The following is a 27,481-nucleotide window of genomic DNA, read 5'->3' as shown; positions in this document are numbered from 1 at the left end:
CCCACCCCTCCCGACCCCGGGGAGAGGCGTGTCCGGCTCCGCCCGGGCTACCCCGCCCCTTTTATCCATATTCATGAGCGCGAGCCGGGAGGTGCTGGCGCAGGGAGGTGGCGCGCGGCCGCCCCGCCTCGCCACCTCCCTACGCCGGCGCGCGCCCCGCCCCCTACGGTGAATATTGATGAGGCGTGATGCGCGGCGTGGTGTCGTCTCGGGCAGCGCGGCCGGTGATTGGCCGGGTGCGTGTGTGCGCGGTGACGCGTGTCGCGGCGGTGCGGGTCCCGATTGCTGCAGCCGCTTGTCAGTGTGACGAAGATTGGCACCCAGGTAAGCGCTGTCACTCAAACCCGCTCCCAGCCAGCCAGCCAGCCATCCATCACGGCGCGCCCGCCGCCGCCGCCGCCGGCCGGGCCCAGGCGCACCACCAGACCGGGGGGGGTGGTTGGGGAAGGCGCGGGAGAGGGGGGGCCGAGCCCGGCACGCGGAACAGCGGGGAGGGGGCACCCGCACTCCGCAACTCGCCCAGAGGGGGGTTAGGGGCGGTGGCGGGCAGGCGCGGGGAGGGGAGGGAGGGGGAAGCGGGGAGGGAGGGGGGGGGGGAGGTTGGAGCGAGGAAAATTCTGGAACGGCCGCTGTGTAACCGTTGTCTCTTGTGGGCGCGCGCCGGCGGGGGCGCGCAGGCGCCGCGCTCGCGCGCGCGCGCGTGGGGAGGGGAGACGGGGCGAGAGAGGGAGCGCGGGCCGCCGCGCGCGCGCCGCGCGCGGAGGGGGACGCGGCGGCCGCGGGGAGGAGGAGGAGGAGGAGGAGGAGGAGGGAGAGGGGGCGACGGGAGAGGGGGGGTGGAGGCGCCGGGGTACTTAAAGGGCCAGCACCGCGTTGGCAGGCGTTCCTTGGGGGAGGGGAGTGGGGGTGGTTAGGACAGGGCAAGGCAGAGCGGAGCGGAGCGCCCGGCGGGGGCTCTCCGGGGTCCCTTTCGCCCCCGCCTCCTCCCGCTGCCGTGCCCAGGCCCCGTGGACCCGGCCCGGGGAGCCCTCGCCTGTGGCGGGGATCAAACCGACGCGGCAGCTGCCTCCCCGCCGCACCTGCCCCGGGTGCGGCCAGGGGGGCGGGGGGGATGGTGTGTTTGGGGAGGGAGGGGGCTGCCGACGGCAGTTAGCCGCAGCGGCCGCGCGTGGATCCCGTGGCGGCGCCGCGGGGGGCCGGGGGTGACACACACACACCCCCCACCCCTCCCCAGACCCTGCCCCCCGGCCCCGTGTGGATTGGGGCGGCGGCGCGGTCCGGCGGAGCCCGGCCCCGGCCCCGGCCCCGGGAGAGCAGGGGCTGGCGCGTCTGTGGCGGTGCGTGTCCCTCCCCGCTTATTCATAGAAAGCAGATTCTGTTAGCGGCTGGCACTTGGGGCAGTGTGCGCAGTTCTGGCGTGAGGTGGTTTCTTCCTCTTTTTTTGTTTTTGATGTGACCTCATTGTCTCTTGGCTCGGTTACGAGTAGAGGTTTCTTGACACCTAGACCGAGCCTTCCTGTGTGTTTACACAGCCGCAATTAGGAGCTGAAACTTGACATTGCCCAGAGGCCCTGCTTATGATGTGTGTAAACAATAATAAATCAAGTGCTGGTTTCATCCTGAAATACTGCCTCAATTAGCCACATGTCCTAGGTCTCCGTGGAGTAGTCGATAGCTTTCCCTCATTCCCACAACGCCGGCTGTAGGGCCCAGAGTTCATCAGTTAACAGTATAAGTAGTTAACACATCCGTGTGATACTTCTCTGCATAGCTTATTGCTATCTTTTTAAATTATTTCCTAAATATTTTCTGTTGTCCTAAATGAGAACGTGTAATACAATTTTAGAGACACAGTCACAGTTTGTGTTTTTTTCATTTGCAGTTTGTGACCCCTTTTTGTCAGTTCCGTCTAAGTAAATTAATAGTATGGTGTTGGGAGGGAGAATGAGACTCTAGATGCAAGTATGACACTCTTATAAGTGAATTTCTATGCCATGCAATTAATTCTTTTTTTTTTTTTTTTTTTCCCCCCTTGTCACATTTAGTTAAGAGCTATTCAGGCAAGATTATTCATTTTTGTCTTTGCCCCTTTTTGGAATACGATGTGTGCATTCCATTAAACAGATCACAGGAATAGAGAGCATGGACAATATGTTCTGGTCTGTGGATGCTGGAAAACAGTTGAGCCAGCATCCTATGGAGAATGGCAGGAGGGTATAAATAATTTTCAAAGTATGCTAAATGTCTCATCTAATTGATTTTTTAAAAGGCTGAAGAATTCTTTCTTAGTCTTTATAAAACATGCACATATAGTTAGTTTATAATACTGTTCATAATTTTATTCTAGAGCATGCCCTGTACAAAGTTTCACTGCTGTAGATTGTTTGATTAGGTGAATTGTAACAACTGTAGCTTAAGAAATTCATGCACCTTGCTATTCTCCATACTGTAAATACAGTTTCAGGTTTTTCCCTTTCCTCTATGGGATATAAACTGTTTATGGTCTGCCTGTGCTATGAGATTATATACCTTTAGTTATATATGTGTAGTTAAAGTGATACGGCTTCTGCAGCTGGGTAAGCACTGAAGTCTTGTTTAAGAATGAGTCCTGGTTAGTCCCTGTTAGCTGCGTGTACAAATTTTATGGATTGTACTGAACGAGGAAACAAATTGTCATGATTGTAACAGAAATCCCGCTATGTATTTCCAGACCTTGTCATTGCTAGAGTATCAAGCAACAGCAGATGCATTTTGAGCACATTTTCTAAGTAGCTCTGTAAAATAAAACTGCAGAATTACCCTTTTCTGAGTCTGTGTGTAGCCATATATAATCATTACATTTAAGTTTTCAAAAACTTGTGAGGAAAAAGACCCAAACATTTTACATTTAGGTAATTGGTTTTAATCTATCTTAGAAATTCTGATATTTTTTTTTCATGTATGTTCTATCTTTGGTTTATTTTGTGAAGCATATACTGTATTTTTACTGTCAGCTGTTACCGCTTTACATACTTTAATCATAAGATGACAAGAAAATATCCACAGGAAAACTTCAGTGTAGGTTTCGCTATGTTTTCTTAACACGAGCTTCAGTTAAGTGGTGAAAGGCAGAGCTCCATTTACTTCATTCTCAGGGAAAAGATAGGTAGTGTAGAAGCTATTGTACTGTACTGAGACTTTGAAGACTGCCTCTGTTCATTCTGATTGATCTCCTGAGTGATTTTGGGGCATGCATTTTTTTGCCTGTGTACCCTTCTCCGCATAAATTGACTAATACTTGTCTTGTATGTCAAGTGGGTCTTATTCTGTGCTTAAAGTGCTTTGCTGGACTGGAATTTATCTTGTTACCATTTCCTATGTGCTAACAGGAAAACCAGGAATTCTTCAAATTTCATGTATGTTATTGTTACAGTTGATTGGGATTTTATTTTGTATTTGGAAATTTCACTTTGGCATGTAAAAATGTTAGTCTAATAGTAACTTACAGCCTTGATTTGTACTCTTTCTTAATCTGGATACAATTTTAAAGATTTTGATTATATTTTAAATATAAAAATAACATTTTAAAAGTAAGTCCTTGCAGTCTTCCACTAGTGCAGCTGGAAGGAGTTTAGAATGAATGAAATTTAGAATGTTTATTCTAAATACTTCAGTCTTATAAAATGAATATGTCTTCTACAAGCTGTACGTTCAGAATTTTGCTTTCCAACTGTATTTTTCTCATACCTTTCCCTGTACTGTAAAGGCAGTGCTGTAATAAAGTCATAATAATTTTCATTGCTACCACAGCAAGTTTAGAAGTGTTGAGGAGCAATTCAATTTCCTGGAAAAGAATCACCCTTTCGCTGTTATTAAGCCCTGTACTAATGTCCAAGCGTGAATGATCCATAGAACCACTACTTTGATAGCGGAACTGCTTGTTCTAATGGCGCTGTTAATGTCCCGAATGAAGAGAGATGTAGTCCAAATTGTATTTCAGAATATTACGTAGTGGTTTGGGAGCCAAATGTTACCTCTGCAAAACTGGGACACGTGAAAGCTCACAATAAATCAGATTAATATTTTTAGTTTGGTGTAAGTAAGACTGAATTATTTTTGTGTGTGTGAAATTTAAACTTCCACAAATGTTACTACTTGTTCTCACAGCTGGTTGCTTCAGTCTCACTTGTTAAGAGTCTGTAGGTTCACAGATTATAAGTCTCTTGGGGAGGGGGTAGTATTTTACCACAGCTCAATGCTGTACAAAATGTAACAACTTACTGCTCTTCTAAGCAAGAGGATTCCAAGAGCAGGGGAAAAAGCTGCTGATAGAGTTCTTTCTTTTGCTTACCTGGTGCCAGATGTTACTGAAGTATTTTACTCAGACCATTATAGCTCTCCCCAAGATAACTGAATGCTGAAATATTCACGTTTGTTCACAGGTCCTTCACTTTGTTCAGTAAGATTGTTCCGTGTCGTAACTGTGAAACGTGTATCATCAAATGGAACTAGGGGTGGAGTAGAAAGTAAAGACGCTGAGAATCTGGAAATACCAATCTTTGTTGTTAATGGAGCACTGGCATGGTTTTATGAAGCTGGTGAAGGGCAGTAACTTGGTTTCCCCTGCCAGCAGCATGGGGATACCAAGCCGTGTGTGTTACTGAAGGACAAGAGGGAAGTTGGTGTTAGAAGTGGAAATAAAACTTAGGTCTGCTTGCCGTCACATGCTTGCTTATCATCCTTCCTATGAAGGCACTTGCTTGTTTTTTCATACAGCAGCTACTCCAGGCCATAATGTTCTCATTGTTTTCTTATAAAAGAGGTATTTGCTATTAAACAGGAAGGCCATTTAAGTCATTAGACAGTCAAAAGGTGATTTTTGAAAATGGGAGCTAACTGACTCTGATAATCATGTACTGTCCCTTAGCCTGCTATACCTATGAGTCTGTAACTGTCATCTTCTGCAGCTGACAGTAAATTCAAACAAAAGTGTAGAATATGGTAGCTTACTGCTTATGTAATAAAAGAGGGAACCATTTTTTTAAACCAAACAAATTCCAATTTATATTTTATACTTTGTGTGAGCTTTTGGAATTGCCTGTGTTTTTTCTTGAGGACAGAGGAAGTTAGGAAAAGTGGCTATATTTCACATCCTGCTTAGCTTTTTTCAAATTAGATAGCAAACAAAACAAAGGGAAAAGGATATTATAATATTTATTACTGAAAAAGTCCAAGTCTTTTATATTCAAAGGAAACAGAGGCCATTATAAAACAAATGGGAGCTTTACACATGTTTAACATGCCTAGAGAACGTGTGCTGTGTTGTATGTTTTTATAACTAAAGAACTTCCAGGCCATTATATGATCACTTAATTTATAGATGGTCTAGCCCATTTTTGTGTGTTCCAGGCCATGATAGTAGCGATGCCTGGAGTAAGGTTACCTGGTTATTTTTTTTTTATTTTGAGGAGGTGTTTTCAGTAGCGTTTTTCTTAGTCATACTGAAATTTGCCATGATGAATATTTTTGAGTAGGTTTATTACATAAACTTTAAGTTTAAATGACTCAGCATTTTGAAAAGGACTTTGAGAAAGTAAATATCTTAATTTAAAGGGGGGGCGGGGGCAGGGGCAGGAATGTCTGTTGGCCTTACTTAAGAGCATATCAACACTTGATTTCTGGAATTTAGCATTGCAGGGGAGAGAGGGGAAGAGAGCGGAAGCATTCACATGGAGTGTATGATGGTTCCTCAAGAAACTTAAACGAATAATAAGCTCTTGAAAAACTGGTTCACGCATGTTACTGGGCAAATATTTATTAACTAAGTTATCTGAATATTCCATGTAACACAAGTATCTTCCTCTCTGTTGGTCCTTGCATGTCACCTGACTGTGCAGTCATCATCTGGACCAAGTAGTTAAGCATGATGCATCCCACAGCAGTAGGTGATGGGTAAGTTTAATCCTAAATAGTCTTTCTTTATCTGTGCCTCTCCCCCAGTCTTGGCATGCTTAGGGAGCAGTCATACTCATGGAGGGATGAAGACTGGTGTTGGGGGAGAGATAAGGAACACAGCTTGAAGCTTGGTGGAAATGCATTAGGCCCAGGAACCTGAAAAGGATGGTACTAGAAATATTACAAATTGTCAGAAGTGAGTAGAACAAAAGAGGGCAAGAAGTAAGAAGACAAGCTGTACATTGGTGTAGGAGGAACAGTGAGGGGAAGGGTAGTATGAGGCTGAAGAGCAGAAAGAACATGGGTAGAAAAGGGAGCATGAAGAGCGTTGGGAGCAGGAACAGAGGAGGCTAGAGCACATCACACCTTCCTTGCAAAAACCGGTTGACCTGATTGCTTCTGGTTCATCATTGCTAAAGAGTTGTAGACCAAGTGGAGCAGGAAAGGAAGAATTTTTAGTTAGTCACCATTTTGAAAATAAAATAACAGCTCATTTGTAGGATCTAAACTTAGTAGCAAATCAAAGTTGTTCATGTTTGACCAAATGTTAGAGTCAAAAGAGGGAAGATTTCTGGAAAAGTTACTGACCAATAGGAACTGGATTCGACAGAGGGTTGCAGGACCAGGATTTTGTGTCACTTTAGTTTATTCAGCTAGTCCAGGTTAGTGTTTGGTTCACTGACAGGCTCATTATTTCTGAAATCATAAAGGATGTGAAAATGAAATAATTGACAGTGGAACATCTTAATCTTGATAAAGTGTTTAAATGCCAAAAATGTGTAGAGGGGATTTTCTTACATATTCAACGTCTTAAATCAATTATAGATGTAGTTATTAGTTAAACAAAATTCTTCGTCCTTTAACTGTACTTCAGTAGCATTAGGAATTCTGTCTTTCATAGAATCGTTAGAAACTTTTATGATTTTATAATAAAAATGTTGGGAAATTTACATATGCTCACATAAACTGCTTGCTAACATTGTATTCAACAGCAATAAAGGCATAGTGAGATTGGTGGTTATTCTGTGTCTTTTTTATGAAACCACAAAGTATAAACACAAAACAAGAATAATTTTGGTCATAGTTTATTGGGTCCTCATACAATTCATTATGAAAATAGGATTTCCTGTTACTTTGGTTTAATTTGCTTGGAAGGATATGATGAAATGAGTGTCTCCAGAAGTAAGAGATTGACTACATGCTTGTGTGGACATTCCAAAGGCTTCAGTGGCAAAGGAATGGAATTGTGTCTAGCACATACGCAAACCTGTTGTTTATCCATGTGGGGAATGCTGGGGAAATGTGGAGGGTGGAGTTCTCTTTTTTTTTGAAAGAAATTGTGTTTGAAAAAGTAATTAAATACAATTAAGTAGGGAGGTTGTACCAAAATCAGTTCCAGCAGTGGAATTGCTGATACATGTCCTCTGGTATGTGAGGGGCTTTTGGTAGTCTTTCTAATGCAGTCCTCTTACAATGATAGCAGCAAAGCAGATACTACACTATCTTCTTGATTTTGGGTCTAAAATTTTATGAACACAGCATGTTGGGTAAATATTGAGAGGGAAAAAATTCTCCTCTGTCCTGTGGCAAGTACATATGTGTGAAGATTCATGTTTATGCTAGGATTCACAAGCAAGAACCGTAAAAAGTCCTGCAGTTTGCAGTGTTAAGGATACAGGAAAAAAAGCCCTAAAGGAATCTTCATTTACTATGTGAATATCGGGCATAGATGGAGTGATGGTAGATAATTTTGCTCCCCTAATCCCAATTGCTAATTAGAACAATTAAGGAAGGGAGGTTTCCTTTCCCCCAAGTTTTGTTTTCCTTTTACCAAAATTTCTGTTTAGTCCCCTTAATTCCTTACTATTACTTCATGGAACTAATAAAGCAGGGTCAAATTACAGTGTGAGATGGGTAAGAGAAACTGAGATGCTGCCAGAAGTTTCTTGAATTTGAGAATCTTGTAATGGAAAAATGAGGTTTTCATTTTGCAGAAGGTAGGAGAGCAACCTGAGGATTTCCTCTTGCAATGCTGAGAGCTACTTGGAGGCAGGATACTTAGCATCCTGAGGTGACATTATTTTATGACTAGATTGGGTAGGATTTCTCATCTTTCTCTTCCTCGTCATTAAGAAGCACTATGGTAAAATTGGTGATTACACGAACTGTGAACATGAACTGTGATTGTGCCTGCTTCCCAAGAAATATGCTTACTGGTGTAAACACAAAGGATGTGTGCAGAATTAAGGAGCTGGAAGTTTTTCAAGACTCAGATGCCTTTAATTATGCTTTTGTTGTGCCTTGAGAAATTTATATTATCTTATGTGTCAGTAATATCAATTTTATCAGTTACCGCATATGCAATTTTAGCTTGTGAAGTGGCACATTTTTTTATAATACTATTTTTCATACTCGGTACCTGCAGACAGGAGAATTTCCAGAATTCCTTTAAAATACCGAAAGCAGAGTTTACAACAAGAGTGAATTGCTAAAGGAATTAAAATCTTTTCATGAGACTTGTTTGTCATGCTTGTATGACATTGTGTGGTGAAGCTTGGAAGGTAGTCTGTGACACAAATACTTTGTATGGCTTGTTAAGTTCTGAAATGGGATGGTATGAAAAGAGGATGCTATGAAAGATTAAAGGGACAACAAAGTAGTATATATATTGTTGGAGAGGTCTTGCTGAATAAAGTCAGTGTTAGATAGTGTATATGTTCAAAATCCTACAGGCCAAGACAGGTTGACAATAGCTTCTAACGTAGCCTGTATTTCTGAAGAAATTTAACTTCAGTGGTGGATTTTAATTTCTTTTTAATTTTCAGTTTCTTAAAGTATAATATGCATTCAGTTTTTTAATGTAATCTCGTATTGATTGAGATTAATATATAAATAACTTTATTGCACCACCAAACAATAAAGGGAAAAAGTGATACAAATTAAATCTAATTTTACTGGAGCCGAAAATTAGTTTTGTGGCTTTTTAGGGCTTGTCTCTCAGGGAAATTGGCAATATCGCTGTTGAGTAATAACTGTTTAGCTCTGTCTGTATAGTGCAACTCCCTGAGGCTGGTATTTTATTCCTGAATGGGAACATCATCTTTCTAAAAGTATCATTTTCTAAATAATGACTATACTTAGTAAGTATGTAAGATAGAGGAAATAGAAGCCACCTTGCTGCTGCACAAGGAGTACACTCTCATTGAGCACAGCTTTAATAAATTTGTATGCATCAACTTCATGTTGATCTGTTTGTCTTAATTTTACTGAATGTCTCTTCGTAGGCAGGTTGATGGAGATAGATAACCACTGCAGCAAAGGTAGAATGAATCCCTTGGTGGCATGTTGTCATATATACTCTGTGTATTGCTTCATTATTATTATTTGAATCTCTGAAAATATAAATGTACCTTGAACTTAATGTCTGCTAATATTTGTATATGTGAATGTATGCACAGGTCTGTTTCTTACCAGCTGAGATGCAAAATGAGAGAAAGACTGCAAAGAGGGTTCTTCTATACTTGAATGAACAAGGTCATATTTTGCTTTGTAGTAAAAACTCCAGTTGTGATACGCTTTTTAAGTGACAAAGCAAGTTGCCCTTGGTTTTGGTGTCATAGTTAAGTATACTCTTTATTATGATAACATGACTTTAAATCTTGTCTGCAAGAGGAATAAAAGGAAAAAACAAATTTGCAATAGCGATTCCAAGTTTAGGTTCCACAGTGCCTTGGTGTTGTCTCCATCCTTTAACAGGTATATCTGCTCCCTGTTCCTGCCCCCACTGAGATATGCGAGAGGACATAACATACAAGCTCAGCTCTCTCCTGTTTTCTTGTCTGATATGTTTTAAGGTAGACTCTAGTCTTAATTGCTGTTAAGTGTCTCTTTGAAGAAGGCAGTATGACTGCAGTGTCCTCTGGCTCCTCAGACAAACCTTTTCCTCTGTAGCATCTTTCACCTGGGCCTGCATTTTTTCAGTACCTCTTTTTTTCTGCCCTCGATATCTCATACGCTATTTAGAAACTTGACTGTTTCCAGAGTTTCAGCTGAAGGCTTTGCAGGCAAGGGCTACTTCATCAAATGTGAAATATTTTGACTGACCAGATCTGGCAGCAGTGGCACAATCAGTTCTTTGCTGCAGTTGTTTCTGCGTGAAGGGAGCTGTTTTTTCAGATTTGCAATGGTGAAGTAGCCCTTCTTTACGTCTGAGCAGAGACAAGGAATAGATAATCCCAATTTATCTGGCAATGACCTACATTCAGAAGATGCTAAGAATAATGAGAAGGCCTATATTTGAAAATTGCCCAGTAAGTTGAGGTAGGTGAAAATGAGTACCAAAATTATTAGTAGATAAATAGCGTGTGAAGAGGGAAATAAGAGGATACACTGTCTTCTCAGAACAGAATTAAGAAGTTGCAAAAATGAGAGGAGCCTGTTCTTTGGGGACATAGATCTTTGACAGTTTAAGAAAAAGTGGTAAGAACTTGTAATGTGTCATTTGCACTTTGAGCTTCAAGACCAGGTGTATCAATTTGGACTGAAACTCCCTCTAGCTCAGTATTTCATCTCTAACCAATGGCTGAAGCTTATACTGCTTTATAACTCCTCCAAGTATCTTCCCTGCTCTTTTAGAGCTAGGATTCATGAACCAAAGATGGCATTTATATTGTGGCCCTTAGCATTTTGTTTTTCTGTGAATTTATCTGAAAAACATTACTTCTATACTACACATGGATAAATTTCGGTTCTAAAACCCAAATACCAACTTAATCTCACTTTCAGAAATGTTGGAGTTACTTTCATGCCAGTTCTTATGCAGTTATCAAAACTGATAACACAGGAACTTTGTGTGAGAAACAGAGGTAATCTAGTTCAAGATCTCAGCTGTGTGTTTTAGCCATCATATCATTTCAGATGGCCTTTGTGCAACATTAGTGTTTGGAACTTCCCCTGAGAGAGTTTTACAGGCTTTTTTTAATGCTTTTCAGCAGTTGTGTTTTCTAAATACATTTTCACAATCATTACTACTTTTTAAAAGTAGCTTTAATATATCAAACAGGTGCTATTAAATGGAATGTAATTAAAGTAATTTTAAGTGGTAATTTTTTGACAGCTTTTTGAAGTTGAATTAACCTGTAGCAGAACCCGTCTTGACAGAACACATGATTCTAACAATGGCTCATGCTCCTTCCTGTAGTCTGTTAGTTTTTATCATGTAGCAGGTTACTTGATCATAAACATTATTAGAATACAATCCATAGTAAAATCAAAGCATGATTATAAAGGAGATTTAAATTTTTAAAAAGGCTTTCCCTTTCTTGGTTTCATGCTTAATTTTTACAACACTGATGAGTTACTCCTATTTGCTTTTCATAGTTTTATTTTTGGCATGTGTCTTGTCTAGTCTATGAATATGAAGGTTGAATAGCAAGCAAGTTAGCAGTCCAAATGTAGCCTTCTGTTAGAGGTGGCGTAAGATGAGGGAAAGTTCAAATAATAGCATGGGATAGTGGGTACAATTAGGTATTACTAAAAATGCAAAAAAAAAATTTGCAAAACATGCAAAAAAACCCTGTCATTTTTTTTAAACTTGGGGAGGGAACTACATAATAAACCAAAATATTTTCTTTAATCATATTCAGTCTCAGAAAGTATGTTCTGTGTTATTGTCTCCTCCTGAATATTTCCCTGTTGATTTTAGGTTTCTGTCCTCTACGCTGTACTTCAGTGTGATCGCTCCACTGGAACAAGATAATGTCGTCTTCAGCCCATTGAAGGAAAAGGGTGAGCAGCTCTCTCACAGCCAATATTTTATCTGCTTTAGAAAGCAGTGTGCCCTGGAAGCAAATATTATGTATTTTGATGAAAAGAAAAGCTAGTTCTAGGTGCTTTTCATGTGTCAAACAGGCTTGCTGTTTTGATTTTTGCTTCCTTTTAACTTTGTATGTGAACATAAAGATCTATGTTACAGAGCAAGTGCCAGGACTAAAGTTAAATAAGAGTGGACAAATAGCCATACTCAATCTGCCAATCGTCCATTTTTCTCTGAAGGACTTCAAAGGAATGTGTATAGAGGAAAATTAGAAGGAATGATTACTTGTTAACAAGTCTGTTGCATAGTTTCTTCACAACCCTAAGACAGTTAGTGGTTAGTTTATACCCTGAAGCATAAGTATTTATATCTCTTACAAACATCTGTTGTAGCTTGTATACGTTAAAAATGATATTACTGAACTCCAACAGCTTACTTGCACCTTATGTTAATGTTGCTGGGTGGTCCCTTTTCTCTTAATTATGAAGGAGTAAGTAGAGCAGGTGAGGAGTGATGTATGTTGAGTGATCGCTTTGTGTACATGTTTCAGCTCACCTTTAATCTCTTCTCTGAGGTACTCCTTAATTTGCACAAAGTCTCCACATTTCTAATTATGATTACCCCTCTTAATTTAGCTTCCTTTCTACTCTACATTTTACCTTCATACTTACTTTTATTAAAGGTTAGAATTTTTCCTTTCGCCTTGTTTTGCAGAACACCATGCTTTTATGAATTCCCTTTCACCACAGATATCTATGGAGTTTCTGATTGCAGTTCATGTATCAGCTTCCAGTTTATGTAACTTAAACATTTCCTTGGGTTTTCCTCACACTTTGTTTTCAAAATAGAGTGAGAGTTAATACTGTTCTGCATGAAGCAGACTGGCTGGCTCTCTCAGCCTTGGGTTATCTTTGTTGTTTGTAACTCTTTGAATATAACACAGTTTGTTAAAGTAATGGAGAGTTCTACTCTCTATTACTTTAACAAATAATAATTGGCATTTTTAAAGCTAAGTTGTCCAGAAGTCATATGTTCTTAGGCTCACTTCAGATACCTTAGGCCATATACTATTGGGTATAGCTGTGCTGGTTAAAGATGGTCCTGCTGTGAGCTGATAATTGCCACACATGAACCAGAAACTACCACACTAATAGGTCAGCCAAGAGCAGGGCTTGTATGATTGCACAGCAATGTGCTTCAGACAAAGTCAGCTGGTTTACATCATAGCCACCTTTAACAGCAGGCTGAACTAGCCTAGCTGACTTCATGTAAAAAGGATCAGAAATCATTCACGTGTTCTGTGAGCTCAGTGGTAGAGCTGTGGAAGTAATTAGCTCTGGCAGGATGGCAGTGATAAACATCTGGGAGCGATACCAGCTTTGCCTAGCATCGTTGTTTGCAGAATGAACATCTGCTTAGGCTCTGTATCTGCTAACTAGAACTGGATGCTGTATCCTAAATTAGGTTATAAAAGCCAAATGTGTAAATACCTTTTCAGTTACTTTTCTTAAAGTTTAGCATAGTTTGTTTCTTACCACTACTGGGTAATGAGGAGATGTGTCTCTTTAGTGAACCAAAGTAATTCCTTAGATAATTGCCTCAGTTTAAGTATGTGATTAGCTCAATTTGTTCTTCTTGATTTGCAGTAGTTGTCTTCACTAAATCTCATCAGTTGCTATCTTGCCTAATAGCTTAATCTTATTCTACTGTAATTATAAGTCAGAGGGGAAGCTCTTATGGGAAAATAAAGGATATACCCACGTAGAATTCTTTCCAGCCATTTTGCCATAGAGCAAAAGTTGTTCTTCATGAAATAATCTATGGATCTAGCTCAAAGCTGTGCACCTCTTTCTTCCTTCGTGCGGCCTGAGGGATTTCCAGATGTGGAATGTCTTTTTCTTATGGAAATCTGGAAGGAAGGGTTGGTCCAGCTTCTCTCATTCTCCAGAAATTCTTGTCATGTCCTGTTGTCTTCACCAGTTTACTTGTGTTATCTTTTTTGCTTCTCTCTCCATCTTGTTCTTTGTGTCATTAATATGATCTCACATCCTTGCTAACTTTAAGACTTTCTTCCTCTTCTGCAACTGTTTTATATTCTCATTTCTGACTAAACTTCATCTTTCTCCCACAGCCAATTTCTCTAGTGGTGTTTTGTGAGGGAATTCTTCAGCTTCTAAAACAATCACTAGTGTCTACCCTTTATTGATCTGTTCAACTGTTCTTTTATTTTGAGGGTAGTCTGGTCTGTGCTTTGGATATCACAGTCAGAAATTAAATGTGCGCCTTTTGAGAAGGAAGAAAAGCGGCATTCTGTATGTGCCCATTCACTCTATAAATACAGAAAGACATTAATGCCTTGGTTGTAAGCTACTGTTTTTGAAAGAAAGTGTATGTTTAATGTAAAGCAAATTCTTACATGGCTGATGTTTTAGAATGTGTCCCCTTAAAGTATTGTGAAAGATATCTCACTTTGCTATTGTGGCAAATGCTGATTTAACTTTAACATTAAATTATGCATAACTATTAAAAAATAATTTTAAATCTGAAGTACTTCCATCAGTGAGTATATCTGTGTCATTCCCCCTTTTTTTTTTTTTTATTTTTATTTTGGTGGAGAAATCAGTAATAGTTTTGGAGTTCCAGAGAAGGAGTTACCAATGTTCTATAAAGACAGGTAGACAAACTAGAACTAGAAAATGCTTTCATTAAAGCTATTAGAAGAACTCTAAATGCAGTCTTTACAATTTGCAGAGGAAAAGAGTATTCTTAAGAAAAACATACTTCAGCACTGTAATTCCCAAACTGTAGCGTACCTTTTAGCTAGTATGGTACCCATAAGATATTTAAGAGGATTTATGCATGTTGTCTACAGATAGAAACTTGTTCAGATCTGCAAGCACATGATCCAATGCCAGAACCAAGATCTGTTCTGTCTGCTGATATTTGTGGTTCCCAATATGCTTTTGTACGTGTAAAATAGCATAGGCTCCCAAAGAGTAACAGCTCCATTTAAGCATGAGTGAGTGAAAGTCAGCAACCTAGTTTGTAAAGGAAATCATGCTTACGTCATCCTGGTGAATTTCTCTGGTCTTTAAAGCAGTTAAAAAAAAAAAAAAATGCAGTTATGCTTAGGAATCACACTTTGAGTAGAACTTGATGCAAAGTAAGGCTTGAGATCTGTCCTGAGGAGTTAGGTTTGTCTCTGTGCCTGAAACTATTAAGTAAACAAAGAAGGGAATCCTGAAATGTGTCATGTGTTTCCTGTATGAAACATCAACTTGAGACTGTTGTAATCTGTAGGGAAAAATACCCAGAAATGTAAAAATTGCTCTTCAAAATGGTCATATACTGTAATAGTATGCAATGGTGAAGGAAAGATTTAAAATTAGTTGAAAAATCTATAGTGCTTAAATACATTACAAAGAAAAAAGGCTTTATTTCAGATCTTAAACTGGTGAAAATTCTAAAACTTAGTTCTCCAATACTGATATAAGTGGAAGAGAACAGAAAACCTGGAATTACTACCTGGATGTAATATTTTTCAAGACATGAGCTCTTCTTTTCTAATATGAATATTTTTTTATAATAGCGGAACAGTGGAACTCCTACATGTCAAGGAAAATGGAGTTCTATGGTAATAGCTTAATGAATTATGTGCTTTCAGTTATAATGGCTGCTAATCTGACAAGAAGATGACATGTAAATTAGTAATTTGATGGATAAACTATCTGGTCGTGGTGCTATGCTAAATCCTTTTTTAAAATTACTGGATGTCTGGCTTTTTAAAAAATGTTCGACTCATCTGAGCACTAAACTCCAGCTAATGCTTACAGGGAATAACACACATAAATCTACTTGTATTATAAATCATAATAAAATTAATATTTCCCAAATTATCAGATGTCTACAAAAATGAGACTTCTGAATTCCAAGGTCACTTTTGAAACTATATAATCATGTAGGCCCAATTGTTTATTAGATATTGTTCCATTCTTTATTGAGCCTTAAATGGCTTACTTGAATGGTAGAAACCTGATGTCAGAAGTGATTTGAAACTTTGGTTTCTAAAAGTAATTTCAGTTCCTAACTTTAGAATATGGATTCATACTCATAAGTAAATAGAGTATTCCTTAACACTTTTTACATTTGGTTCATCAGTTGTAGACTATTATTATTTCAGTTGCAGTAATGCTTGGTGTGTTGCTAGCCTTTTCAAAACACAGAAACACAAATCTTTGCTTGTTTCTAGATTTTATGTATTATCTTAGAATTGTTAGTTAAGTAGTGCAAAAATAAATACTAAAGTTTACTTAAAATTTGTAAATGTAAAAGAACATCAGCTTCTTATTAAAAATCATACGTTAAAATATAGAATGATACAATGAACGTTTTGCTGATGAAACCTGTTGCACTTTTCAACATGATTTGATTTTTTTTTTTTTGAGAACAATGCACCTAACTATCATTGTCAGTAAACTTGCTGATCTTTTGGGAAGAGGTGTACATAAATCTTTATATTTTTTTGTCTTTTAGAACGGGATCCTAAGTAATCACTCTTGTAACTGAATTTTCTTTTTTTTCTTTTTAGAATATTTGCTCATACTTATGATGATTTGACATAACTAATGTTTTATTAACCATGATGGCAACACAGACATTAAGTATAGACAACTATCAAGATGGACAACAGGTAGCTGTGCTTTTCTTTCTCTGTCAATTAAATACAGTTAGTAAGAGGAAAAAAGTAGTGACTTTTTCCTTAATGCTTGCTTTGGCGTTTAAATATCTGTTCTTGTTTGTAAAACAAGATCTTTAAAGTGATAAGCTGCTATTCTTTAGTACTTGGATGCTTATTAAAGTCTTGGCTAATCTTTGCATGACTTTGATCAACTTCTGGAAGAATGGCTAGATAAGGAGTTTTCTTCTGAATTTGCTCTAGACGATTTGTGTGCTGTAATATTCATATTTTTATGAAGGTCAAATGGGCATCTGTAATATTTCGTGTATGTGATGCTTCAGTGTTGTATGTCTACAGCTACAATAGATTGATGACGTTTACAGAGTAACACTAATTGGTCTTGAGGAAGTGAAGGATAAATTTAATTATCCAGAGTGATATGCTACTTTAACTACATTTAAGTTGATACAATTATGCTGCAGGCTGAAAACTGGTAAAATAGTTGAATTAATTTTAATGAGGTTATTGATTAGAATTGCTAATTAGAAAGGTGATCAGTGGGCTTCCAGTTTCTTATTTCTGTTAAGAGCTAGAATAATGAGACATACTCAGATAGGTCTGTTCATGATGTTTCTTTTTTGTACAACAGGCTGTATATTGCAATAATTTGAATTGCTAAATTAAAATACTGTTAACTGGAGACAAGTCATGCCATGGCCTGTAATCTGAAGACCCATTTTTATATTACTGTGTGTCAGCCCTAAGCAGTAAATAAAAGTGCTTCTGTCAGCAGATGGCAACACAGGGGAAACGTCGGAAGAAAACCGTCAACTTTTCCCAACACATATGTAAAGATGTTTATCTGAATGCAGTCTGGGATTATTGATTTTTGTTGTTGTTTGCTTCTTTTATTGCAATTCTAATTCCTCTCTCTCCTCTCACCTACCTTACATCTTTTACTTTATTCTCCCAACAAATACATGACATCCCATGACAGGTCAATGAAAGTAATACATTTTTTTGTAATGGATTGGGAGAGAGCATTTATTTTTCCATTTGTTTTATATTTTAAGGTCTCACTGACCCAGATAGACAGGTAATTTGGGTGCCTGATGATTTTGCAGTTTGAAAATGGCCCATATTTTGCCGTTTTGAGTGAGCTGTTTCTTCCTAGTGAGATAGAGCCCTAACTGAACATATTCTCTCCCTTCAAACTCTGCAGGTGTATGGCTCAACATTTATAATCACTTGCATGAGTCATCTCCTTTTATTTTGCTCCTCCTTCTTGTCATTAGCCAGGAAATTAGTCCATTAGTTGCATCTTTTTTGCAAGCATTCTGGCTTAAAAATCATGTGCTTGCTGAGGAAGCTTTTTGCAAGGCAGGCTGCTCTGTTGGGTAGGATGTGATGACATTTTCTCAGTTTCTGATTTTGCTAGGAGGTGGCTTGGCCCTGACAGATAATAAAGCACAAACCTTTTGGTTCTGCCAGACTTATTGGGAATAGTATAAATTCCTTTTGGTTATGTTGTGTAGAAGTAGATTAAATTCTGTCAGAGTGAGGTTCTCTGGAGGCCAGCCCTCCTCTTGGAGGGTTCCTGTGGGTGATGTGATATGTACATCTCATTGGAAAAGAGGACAGAGAATTGCATTCCATACAATGACTTTCTGCAGGTGTCAGTTCTGGCTGCCTGGTGATATCTAGAACAGTGCATGTCCTCTACTTGAGATAAAACTTGGTAGGGTTAAAGTAGGAAAAAAAAAGTATTGCAGTTATTTATTGTCTTTATACAGATGTTCCCAGTGCTCAAAGGGGAGAAAACCAAAGAGTTTGGGTTCGGGAGGTGGAAACTATGACTTTCAGAGTTCAGGTTCCTTTAAGACCTTTTAGTTTGAAAGATACGTAGCTGGAGGTGATGCTAAAACCACTTTCAACACCTTCAAAGCACGTAAAAGTCATGAGCAGGCTCTAGTGCAATTTAGGAGGTGCTTGGTGGAAGCTGTGGTTCTATGTTGTTATTCCAGTGGTGGCAAACAGTATGTTAAATGAATTTGTAGAAGAGTTATTGCTGTTTTCTCCAGTAGCTTGATATTCCTCAAAGAATGTTATTACAATATGTAAATTTGAGTGGTGAAGGTCAGGGGGAGTTATGCTCCTGATAATTTAAAAGTTGGAGGGACACAGAATATTTAAGTTCTTTGTAAGAAAATGCACATTTTAATGGAGAAGAAAAACTTGAGGCTCTCTTTTTCTTCAGTATCTTGACGTAATGTACTATCAGAAAGAAACTTAAGAGTAGAGACTTTCCTTTCTGTTGTTTTCATCATAAAGGCTTCTTATGCAGACATCCCCATAAATTTTTTTGGAGCAAAAAAAAAAAATCCTATTTTTTGCTAGCCTATTCCAAAAATAGCCACTTCAGAGACAAAATACTGTAACAATTTACTAATATCTGTCATTCCTGTTTTAAAGCTGAATGCTGAAACTTGAAGTGACCTTTATACTACCCATCAAAAAGTGCCAAGGATTAAAAGAGGAGTTTTGTTACTGCTAGAGCTTTTTGTGTAACTGCCAAGTCATACCAGCCTTCTGGCAATTTAGTAGCCCTTTGCATTGCTATTTCTTTAGAGAACAATATACTTATTTTATGTCAAGCATACAGATTTACTTATAACTTACTCTTTTTCTACAGATGCAAGTAGTAACAGAGTTAAAAACTGAACAAGATCCCAACTGCTCTGAAACTGATGCAGAAGGAGTGAGTCCTGCCCCTGTAGAATCTCAGACTCCAATGGATGCAGACAAGCAGGCCATTTACAGGTAGTAATGGACTTGTGTTCTGTCTTTTGAAGGGTAAAGAATAGAGAATTTTTTTTTTTAATTAATAATAAGTAGCTTAAAATCAGGTGATCTCTTGGCTAACTGTCCCAGTAGTTTGCAGGGAAAGAATGAGATCAAATTAGCTTCAGTGTCAGTCTTCAGACAGAAGAAAACAACTTGCCTTTATTGTGGGATTCTTCAATCTCAGCATAGTTTTAAAGAGTATTCTAAAGGTGTCTGCCTTTAAAGCAGAAAGGAAGTTTAGGAAGCTACTCGAACTGTTGAACTATGGTCACTTTTTTATACTGTAGTTTTTACCTTTAAAGTGAGATTTTATTTTTATTGTAATTAGGTTGATCTTTACTCACTTTTCTTTAGGGATAACAGTCTGTTGCCTAATAATTAGCTCAAACTGGATTAAATGTTGATGTATAAATGCACTGATTTGGGACTTTTCTGGTGTTACATGCTGTGCTAAGCAGTATGCTCAGTTTTGGTGAAGTTAAGTGTTCTTTCACCTTAAGTACTTTATAAAGACACAGTTATTACCAGTTTGCAGGTAAAAAAAAATACAACTGAAAACCTGGATCAGAAAGATGTATCCAGTCATTTACAGACTTGTGTTAACAAAATTGTCTTCTGCTCTGAGTATGATTTCATAGTAGGCCTCTGAGCACAGCCTGGATACTATTCTCAGTTCTGTAAAGTTATTTGTGATGTATAAATAGGGCCCACATTGAAGAATAAATAAATTTTATCAGACTTTATTTCATAATCTAAGTCTGCATTCATCCTATTTGTATATCCTAATCCTCGTTTCTAATGCACTGTGTTAACTTATCTCTTGCCACTCGGTTACAGTGAATTAAATAGTATGGCATAGCTTTTTAGCTTGTGATTGTTATCTTTATTTAAATATAAATATTTTAGTGCTTTACTTGCCTCTACAGTGTGTGGTAAATCAAAATGAAAAAAACTCCAAGCTTTCATCATGTTTTGCTATAGCCAGTGGTATTATATGCAGTCTCCTCCAAGATTTGTCTTTGTTTCTTACGTGAGTGACTGTTACCTTATGTGAGCTAGATGTCTTACTTTTCAGTGGTATACACATAAGTGAAAATACTTATTCATGTATTTTAACTTTCATTCTAGGCACCCACTATTTCCCTTGTTAGCACTATTATTTGAAAAATGTGAACAATCTACACAAGGCTCAGAAGGCACAACTTCTGCTAGTTTTGATGTAGATATTGAAAATTTTGTAAGGAAGCAGGAGAAAGAAGGGAAACCCTTTTTCTGTGAAGATCCAGAAACTGATAATTTGGTAAGTATAAGATGTCTCTTATTTCTGAAACAATCATTACATTTGCCTCTTCTTCCTAATTTCTGATCTCAACTGGTGCTTATAGCGTCTCCTTACATTTTTCTTCCTACAAGAGATTCTTCTTTCTGTTAATGCTGAGAAACATTTTTTTAAAAATTTCTTCTGACCCCCTCTTTCCTTTCTTACCTGTAAACTTACACTGGACTCTTCACAGTTGTTCCCCATTCTAAACTGGCTGAGATCAGTGTATTGGATATGAACAGAAACATAGGCTTCCCATAGCCTGGTTGACACTGCAAATCAATTTTAGAGTGTCAAATAAATAACACACGTTTATCAAAAACATGTAATCGATGTAAATTTTTTTCCAACTTTTTTTTTTTTAACCAGGGTTCCTCTAGTTAATGTGAGAGCAGAGATGTTATAAGATGAACTTAGAAACTTTTTATCATATACACATTTTTTCTTACATGTCATTGTCTCCTTTAGGCTTTCTGAAAATCCTTCCTGTGATGAAGCTGTGATTTCCCGAGTCCCTTAGTCTCCCTCTTCAATCACAGCTCCAGAGAACACCTCTCTTAGCATGCTAGTTTCTAAACTGTCTACCTGCCTCTGTCTCTTTAGAGACATGTTGCAACTAGATTTTATCATATTCAAGAGTGTTAGAATTATAGAGGTCGAGTGTTATGTTTTGTTTTTGAAACCCTGTTCCTTTAAGGGGACTGTAATAAAACAAGTCTTCATTCTTGAGTCTACCTCATAAGAGAAAAAGCTACTTAAAATATGGAAGTTCACAAACAAAACGAAATTGATGGGAGGTTGTAAACAACAGAAATGACTGTTTTAAAGCTGATATCTAGAAAGATTTATGTAGGCAAATAATATACTGTGTGGGAGGCTAAGGTAATGTACATGGAGAAAACTCTTAAACCAAACCAAGACTTAAACAAGAAATAAACCTGAGAGCCTTTTTAGAATTGGCTGGAGTGTTGCAGTGAACAGCGTGTTAGGAGGGGCACATATTGTAGCAAAAGAGTCAATTTTGGCTGCTTTTGCAAACAGCCTAAATTGTCATTTTGCATAACTCAATTTCTCTCCAAGCAATTTATGACCAATCATCAATGTACTTAAGTTCTGGGAAGATAGTATTTAAGTAGTGTCATAGAAAATAAAGGTACAAGAGTGTCTATGTATAAATTAGACCAGTGTGAGAGTAAAGAAGGCAGAAGACGGTGTTTTCTGGTGAGGAAAGCTTGTACAGCTCTTGTCAGAGAGACATAAAAAGTTACCTTCTCAGCTACTTGTTACATCCTTTTAACTGTAGGTTACAGTGCCCAGGATTGAAATATCTTAATACATTAAATCAGTGATCTTACTCTCTGTAAATATAAAGTCACCTTAGATTAAATCTTCTTCAAGGATGGATCAAGGTAATGCAATTCACTTTGCACTAATCCACCTGCAAGAGTGCTTTCAAAAAGTTCTCTTACAGCTTTAGTGTGGAGCTGTTTGTCTTATGGAAGATTTTATGGTCAGTTTGGAAACATTTTGAGGCTCAAAGTTTCTGTGTTAGAAGGTGACCCAGAACAATGCCCTTCAGAATAATGGGAAAGCAGCTAAAGGAGGATGCATAATCTGATACATAACGATACTCTCAGTATTAATGTAAAAATTCTCTGTTTATGAACGAAGAACTGAAGAACAGGTATTGGCCACTTTGACCAAAGTTACAACTAGAACAGAATTGGACCCCCAATCTCAATTTAATATCTTAAACATTAGGTCTTTGTGGGCGAATTTTGAGGCAGCTCACGTGAGAAATATTTATTGATACAGACAGTGACTTAGTTTTCTAAGTAGAAAAAAGCATTGACATACCTACTAAAACAGTTCAGTGAATAAACCCTATAGGAGAATGACTTTTCACTGTGGGAATTAGAATATGAAAGAAGAAAAATAAAGGCAAGGGGAAAATAAATGATAATTCTTTTTAATTAGTGCCCTAGAGTGAGTAGCAGAGGTGTGGGGTGCTTTACTTTTTTAAATTTTCTTTTTATTTGAAATGTGAGTGGTGTAGTACTATGTTTATGAAATACTTGTAGCATGCTATAATGATTGTCTTATGTTTATAAGCAGAAATAAGTACTTCAGAAGGTTTAAAATGAGATGATCTGTCTCTAAAGAGTATGGCTGTTCCATTGGGATGCAGAAATCGTTGGAGATTGAGGGCCACTGGTACCATCATTCTTGATCTTTCTTGAACAGGAAAGCACTTGGGCAAATTTGGGGAGAAGGGGGAGGCAGGGGAAGTGCATTATTGAGGGAGAAAGAGATAAATACTTTGAGCCATTAGTTTATGAGGAAGACTAAATCCATGTTAAAAACTGCAGTTCATCACAAATGCTAATTTGTACATGTACAAAATTTTGTGGGACCTTTGGTTGGTAAAGAATTGAACACAGAATTCCACCCAAAACATATCAGTTTCAGAATCTTGTGGTTTGACCCAGGTATCTAGAGAGTTTACTACCAGGAATGCTTAAAATTTTGGAATTGTTTCTTTCTTTATCTCTTTAACTCTGTAATATATTTGGGGTTTTGTTACTGCTATCAGTGACACCTCCAGAGTGCTTCTTGCACATCAGCTGTGAATTTGAAGACACTAGTAAAATTCTCCATGGCACTTTCTTCAAAGACTTTTGAATATGCTTGCCTCCAATACTTTATTCAAAAATGAGGGTTAGTTCTGTTCTGCATGAAGCAGGTCTGCTGACTTGCTAAGCCTCAGGTTTTCATTTGTAACACTGAATTCAACACAAATGCAGTTTTCCCTTATCTCTCTAATCCCAGTTTCTTTTCAGAAGCACATCTGAAATCTAATACTTGGAATATAGTAGTTGTGTCTCAGTGTATGAGGAAGGAGCAATGGGTATGGCTTATCTTGACTTTAGTAAGGCTTTTGACATTGTCTCCTATAATGTTCTCATAGACAAACTGATAAAATATGGACTAGATAAATGAGCAGTGAGATGGACTGACAACTGGGTAGACTGCTGGGCTCAAAGGATTGCATTAAGCAGCATGAAGACCAGTTGAAGTCTAGTCATTATTGGTGTACTCCAGGGATTGATGCTGGAAGCAGTAGTGATTAATATCCTCATTAATGATCTGGATGATGGGACAGAGTGTACCCTTGGCAAGTTTGCGATGACCAGATGGCTGTGCCACCATTCCAAGGTACATTGTCAGTTTTGGAGAAATAGGCAAATGGGAATCTCTTGGAGTTCAACAAAGGGAAATGCCAAGCCCTGTACACTGGGAGGAATAACCCCATGCACCGATACACTCTGGGGACTAACCAGCTGGAGAGCAGCTTTGCAGAAAAGGACCTGACAGTCCTAGTGGACACCAGGCCAGATATGAGACAGCAGTACATCCTTGTGGTGAAAAAATTTGGCATACTTGGGCTGTGTTAGGAAGAGCATTGTCAGCAGGTCAAGGGACATGATCCTTTCCCTCTGCTTGGCACTGGTGAGACACATCTGGAGTGCTGAGTACTGTTCTGGGCTCCCCACACTAGACACAGACATACTGGACTGAGTCCAGCAAAGGACCAAAAAGATGATTAGGGGACTAGAGCATCTCCCATGAAGAGGGGCTCAGTGAGCTGGGACTGTTTAGCCTGCAGCAGTGAAGGTCTGGGGGGATGTCATCAACGTATCTAAATACCTGATGGGGGATTAAAGACAGACTTTGTGACTCTTCTCAGTAGTGCCCAGTGAAAAAGGGCAAGAGGAAATGGGTGTAAATTGAAACACAGGAAGTTCCATTAAAACATAATAAACATTTTTACAGTAAGGGTGATTGAATACTGGAGCAGGTTGCCCAGAGAGGTTGTGGAGTCTCCATTCTTGGAGACAGTCAAAACCCAACTGGACGTGGTCCTGAACAACCTGCCCTAGCTGACCTTGCTTTGAGAAGGGGGATTGGATTTAAAAATCCCGGGGGTCCCTTCCACCCCCAACTATTCTATGGTTTCTGTGAGCCTTCAAAGATTGGTTTCCCAGAGGTTCTTCATGCGTTGGCCTGCTTCATATGCTTTTGGTGTACACAAACATTCTCTGAGATCTAGCTTACATTGGTTGTAGATGGGTCTGCTGTCTTCAAATAGTCCTTCCTAGTGATTGACCTAAAATATTTGTGATTTTAGTGGTGACGTGACAAAATCTCTTGCTTTATGTGGTATTCACCTTTGTTGATCATCTGGCTGATTTTGCTTGAGATGGATGGGGAAATATTTGTGGCTGCTGAGGTCAGTACTACCTTAAACTGGAACCGCATTGCAAAATCAAAAATCTTTGGCATTGAACTCCTGTTCTGTAGTGTTGTAGTTTGAGCCTGGTGGCAACCAACCCCTGCAGCTGGTCACCCTCCCTTCCCCTTCCCCACCTGGGAATGGGGGGAGGGGATCAGAGGGGTAAAGGGAGACTCGCAGGCTGAGATATGAACAGTTTAATAATGGCAATAAAACAAGAACAATGATGATGATAGAGAAAAAAAAAAAAAGAAATATATAAACAAGCAATGCACAACGTAATTGCTCACCACCCGCTAACCAACACCCAGCCCGTTCCCGGCTAGTGACCCCAAGATACCAAGATCCCGCAATCGCAATCCTGGAAGCAAGAGAGCTCCTTCCCAACCACCCCTCCTCTATATAGTGAGCATGACGTTCCATGATATGGAATATTTCATTGGCCAATTAGGGTCTGGTGCTCTGGCCATGCTCCCTCCCTGCTCCCTGTGCCCTTGCACACGGGCAGGACATGGAGAGTCGGAGAGTCCTTGAAGTCTCGGCAGCAGCTGAAAACATCAGTGTGCTATCAGCATTCTTCTCATACCAAACCCAAAGCTAAATCCAAAACACAGCACTCCTCTAGTCCCTGAAAAGGAATATTAACTTTATTTCAGCCCAAACCAGGATATGTAGTCGTATTGTTAGCTATGACTTTCTATTACTAGATACCAAATGAAATCTGAGTGCAACTTGTCCTCTGCCTGTCCTGAAGGCTGGGGACTCTGAAAGCTGACATTCTGACAAGCTATTCACTTTGTTAGGGGCAATGAGCAGAAGAGTTTATGTCAAGTTGTAAAATAGCTAGTATGGTTTTCAGGCTCCTTCAGCTTGAAATATTGCTGCTTGCACAGGAAAGGCTGTAGCTGGGCATTTTTTTCTGCCTTGTGTCACATAAATATATACATTTTTATATAGATTAAAAATTTCTTTTTAGTAGAGGGGGATTCTGATCTTGTGCACCTTTGTTATGTCTTCTGTTATTGCTGTTCCTCCCTTTTAAACTCCAATGTGAAATCAACCATTCCCTTGAAAGGAGAAGCTAGCAAAGACTGCTAATTAGAACGAGCCTAAAGGTTGGAGCAGGTAGGCCAGACAATAGCTTGCTTTCTGCCTGTGCTCTTACCTGACCCCAGCAGAGTCAAACAAATAAGGTGTGAATGCTTGCTCCACAGCAATCATTCAACTTGGAGCCAGAGCTAAAGTGAGATGAATTGGACGTTATGGTACTATAAAGAGTCAAATTCAAATCCTGTCCAAAAGGTCACAGGCCTGCCTACACTTCTTTTGGAAGTGTCAAGTAGAACTCAACTGCACTGCACAGTTTTTGTGATGGAGGTTAAACTAATGACTTCAAAACAGCAGAATATTATTTCAGGCTCCATACTGCCTATAGGCTACTTGCCCAGATAACAGAAATTGTGAAGTCTCACAGATGCTGATTGTAGGATCCCTTACAGTCCTGGCAGTGTTTCATATTGCACACTCACTTGACATGCCATGAATATTCCAAAGGAAAAGTTTGAGTTTCATCAAGAGGACCACAGACCTTAGGACAGTACAGGCATTGGATCAGTTTGACTAGAAAGGAAGTTCATTAAGAACCATGTATGGTTGTTGTAACTTAAGTAGCTCTTAGTAAGCTACAGTCTAGATTACCTTGTTACTTTGGTATTATGGTTCCCATTCAAAATTAATTGGTGGTTTTATGCATTAGTGGTATGAAGGATTTCAGCACTGGGAAACTTAATTTTAAGGATATCCATATATTGCTAAGCCTGCCCTGGCATGTAAACCACATTTCAGTTCTTTTTTATTATCTAGATGTAGGGATTCCATTCTTTCTAGTTAACCATTCCAACAGTGTCAGCTAGTGATCTTGATGCAGCATGGCAGAGGGTTATGGTCAACACAGAAATAGTGTTACTAGGCCTTTTACTTTTGCAGAGGTTTTCCCAAGTCTGACTTGTCAGACACATTGTCAAAACTGAAAGAGGGTAGATTAAATGTAAGGAAGAAATGCTTCACTGTGAGGGTGTTGAGGCACTGGCACAGGTTGCCCAGAGCAGCTGTGGCTGCCCCCTGCCTGGAAGGGTTCAAGGCCAGGTTGGATGGGGCTGGGAGCACCCTGGGCTGGGGGAAGGGGGCCCTGCCCGGGGCAGGGGGATTGGGACTAGGTGATCTTTAAGGTCCCTTCCAACCCAAACCATTCTGTGAAAAGAAGATGTTTGTAGTGAAGTGGGTGAGAACATTTCTATAAATATTGATGGCTTCTGGATCAGGTCAGAACTTTGGTATTAAGCTTCAGCATATTTTGAAGAGTGAAAATTTCTCAGACTAGGAATTTGGAAAGAGGTGGAGAAAATTCCACTTTCTTGTGGAAGGTTTTGTTTTTTTTTTTTCTTAAATGAATTTTTAAGGTACTCTGTGAAATGATCTGGATTAAGCATATTTTAAAATTTGATTTATTATCATGTTCCTGTTCTTTTTCTGTATATGCATTCATGTAATAGAGTGAGCAATGGTTTGTGTTCAAAACCTGTAGCACTAAAAAAC

General features: G+C 39.1%; 1 protein-coding gene across 3 annotated transcripts in view; it reads left to right on the top strand.

Moving 5' to 3' along the window:
• The first annotated feature begins 213 nt into the window (after window positions 1–213).
• PKNOX1 (PBX/knotted 1 homeobox 1) overlaps window positions 214–27,481 on the top strand; it is a 46,920-nt gene continuing 19,652 nt past the window's right edge. Inside the window, exons 1-6 of one of the 3 annotated variants that reach the window (XM_032994453.2) lie at window positions 864–4,074; window positions 5,877–5,931; window positions 11,639–11,721; window positions 16,338–16,439; window positions 19,120–19,247; window positions 20,400–20,571. In XM_032994453.2, the coding sequence (XP_032850344.1) occupies window positions 16,389–16,439; window positions 19,120–19,247; window positions 20,400–20,571 (351 nt within the window). In that variant the 5' untranslated portion in view covers window positions 864–4,074; window positions 5,877–5,931; window positions 11,639–11,721; window positions 16,338–16,388. Of the gene's footprint in view, window positions 325–863; window positions 4,075–5,593; window positions 5,932–11,638; window positions 11,722–16,337; window positions 16,440–19,119; window positions 19,248–20,399; window positions 20,572–27,481 lie in introns of those variants that run through there. The other 2 variants (XM_042788490.1, XM_042788488.1) reach the window with 2 other exon arrangements.

Source organism: Tyto alba, unplaced genomic scaffold (genome assembly GCF_018691265.1).
Source record: "Tyto alba isolate M040663 unplaced genomic scaffold, T.alba_DEE_v4.0 Super-Scaffold_14, whole genome shotgun sequence".
NCBI classification, from domain to species: domain Eukaryota; kingdom Metazoa; phylum Chordata; class Aves; order Strigiformes; family Tytonidae; genus Tyto; species Tyto alba.
This window is presented reverse-complemented; position numbering and strand designations above follow the sequence as displayed.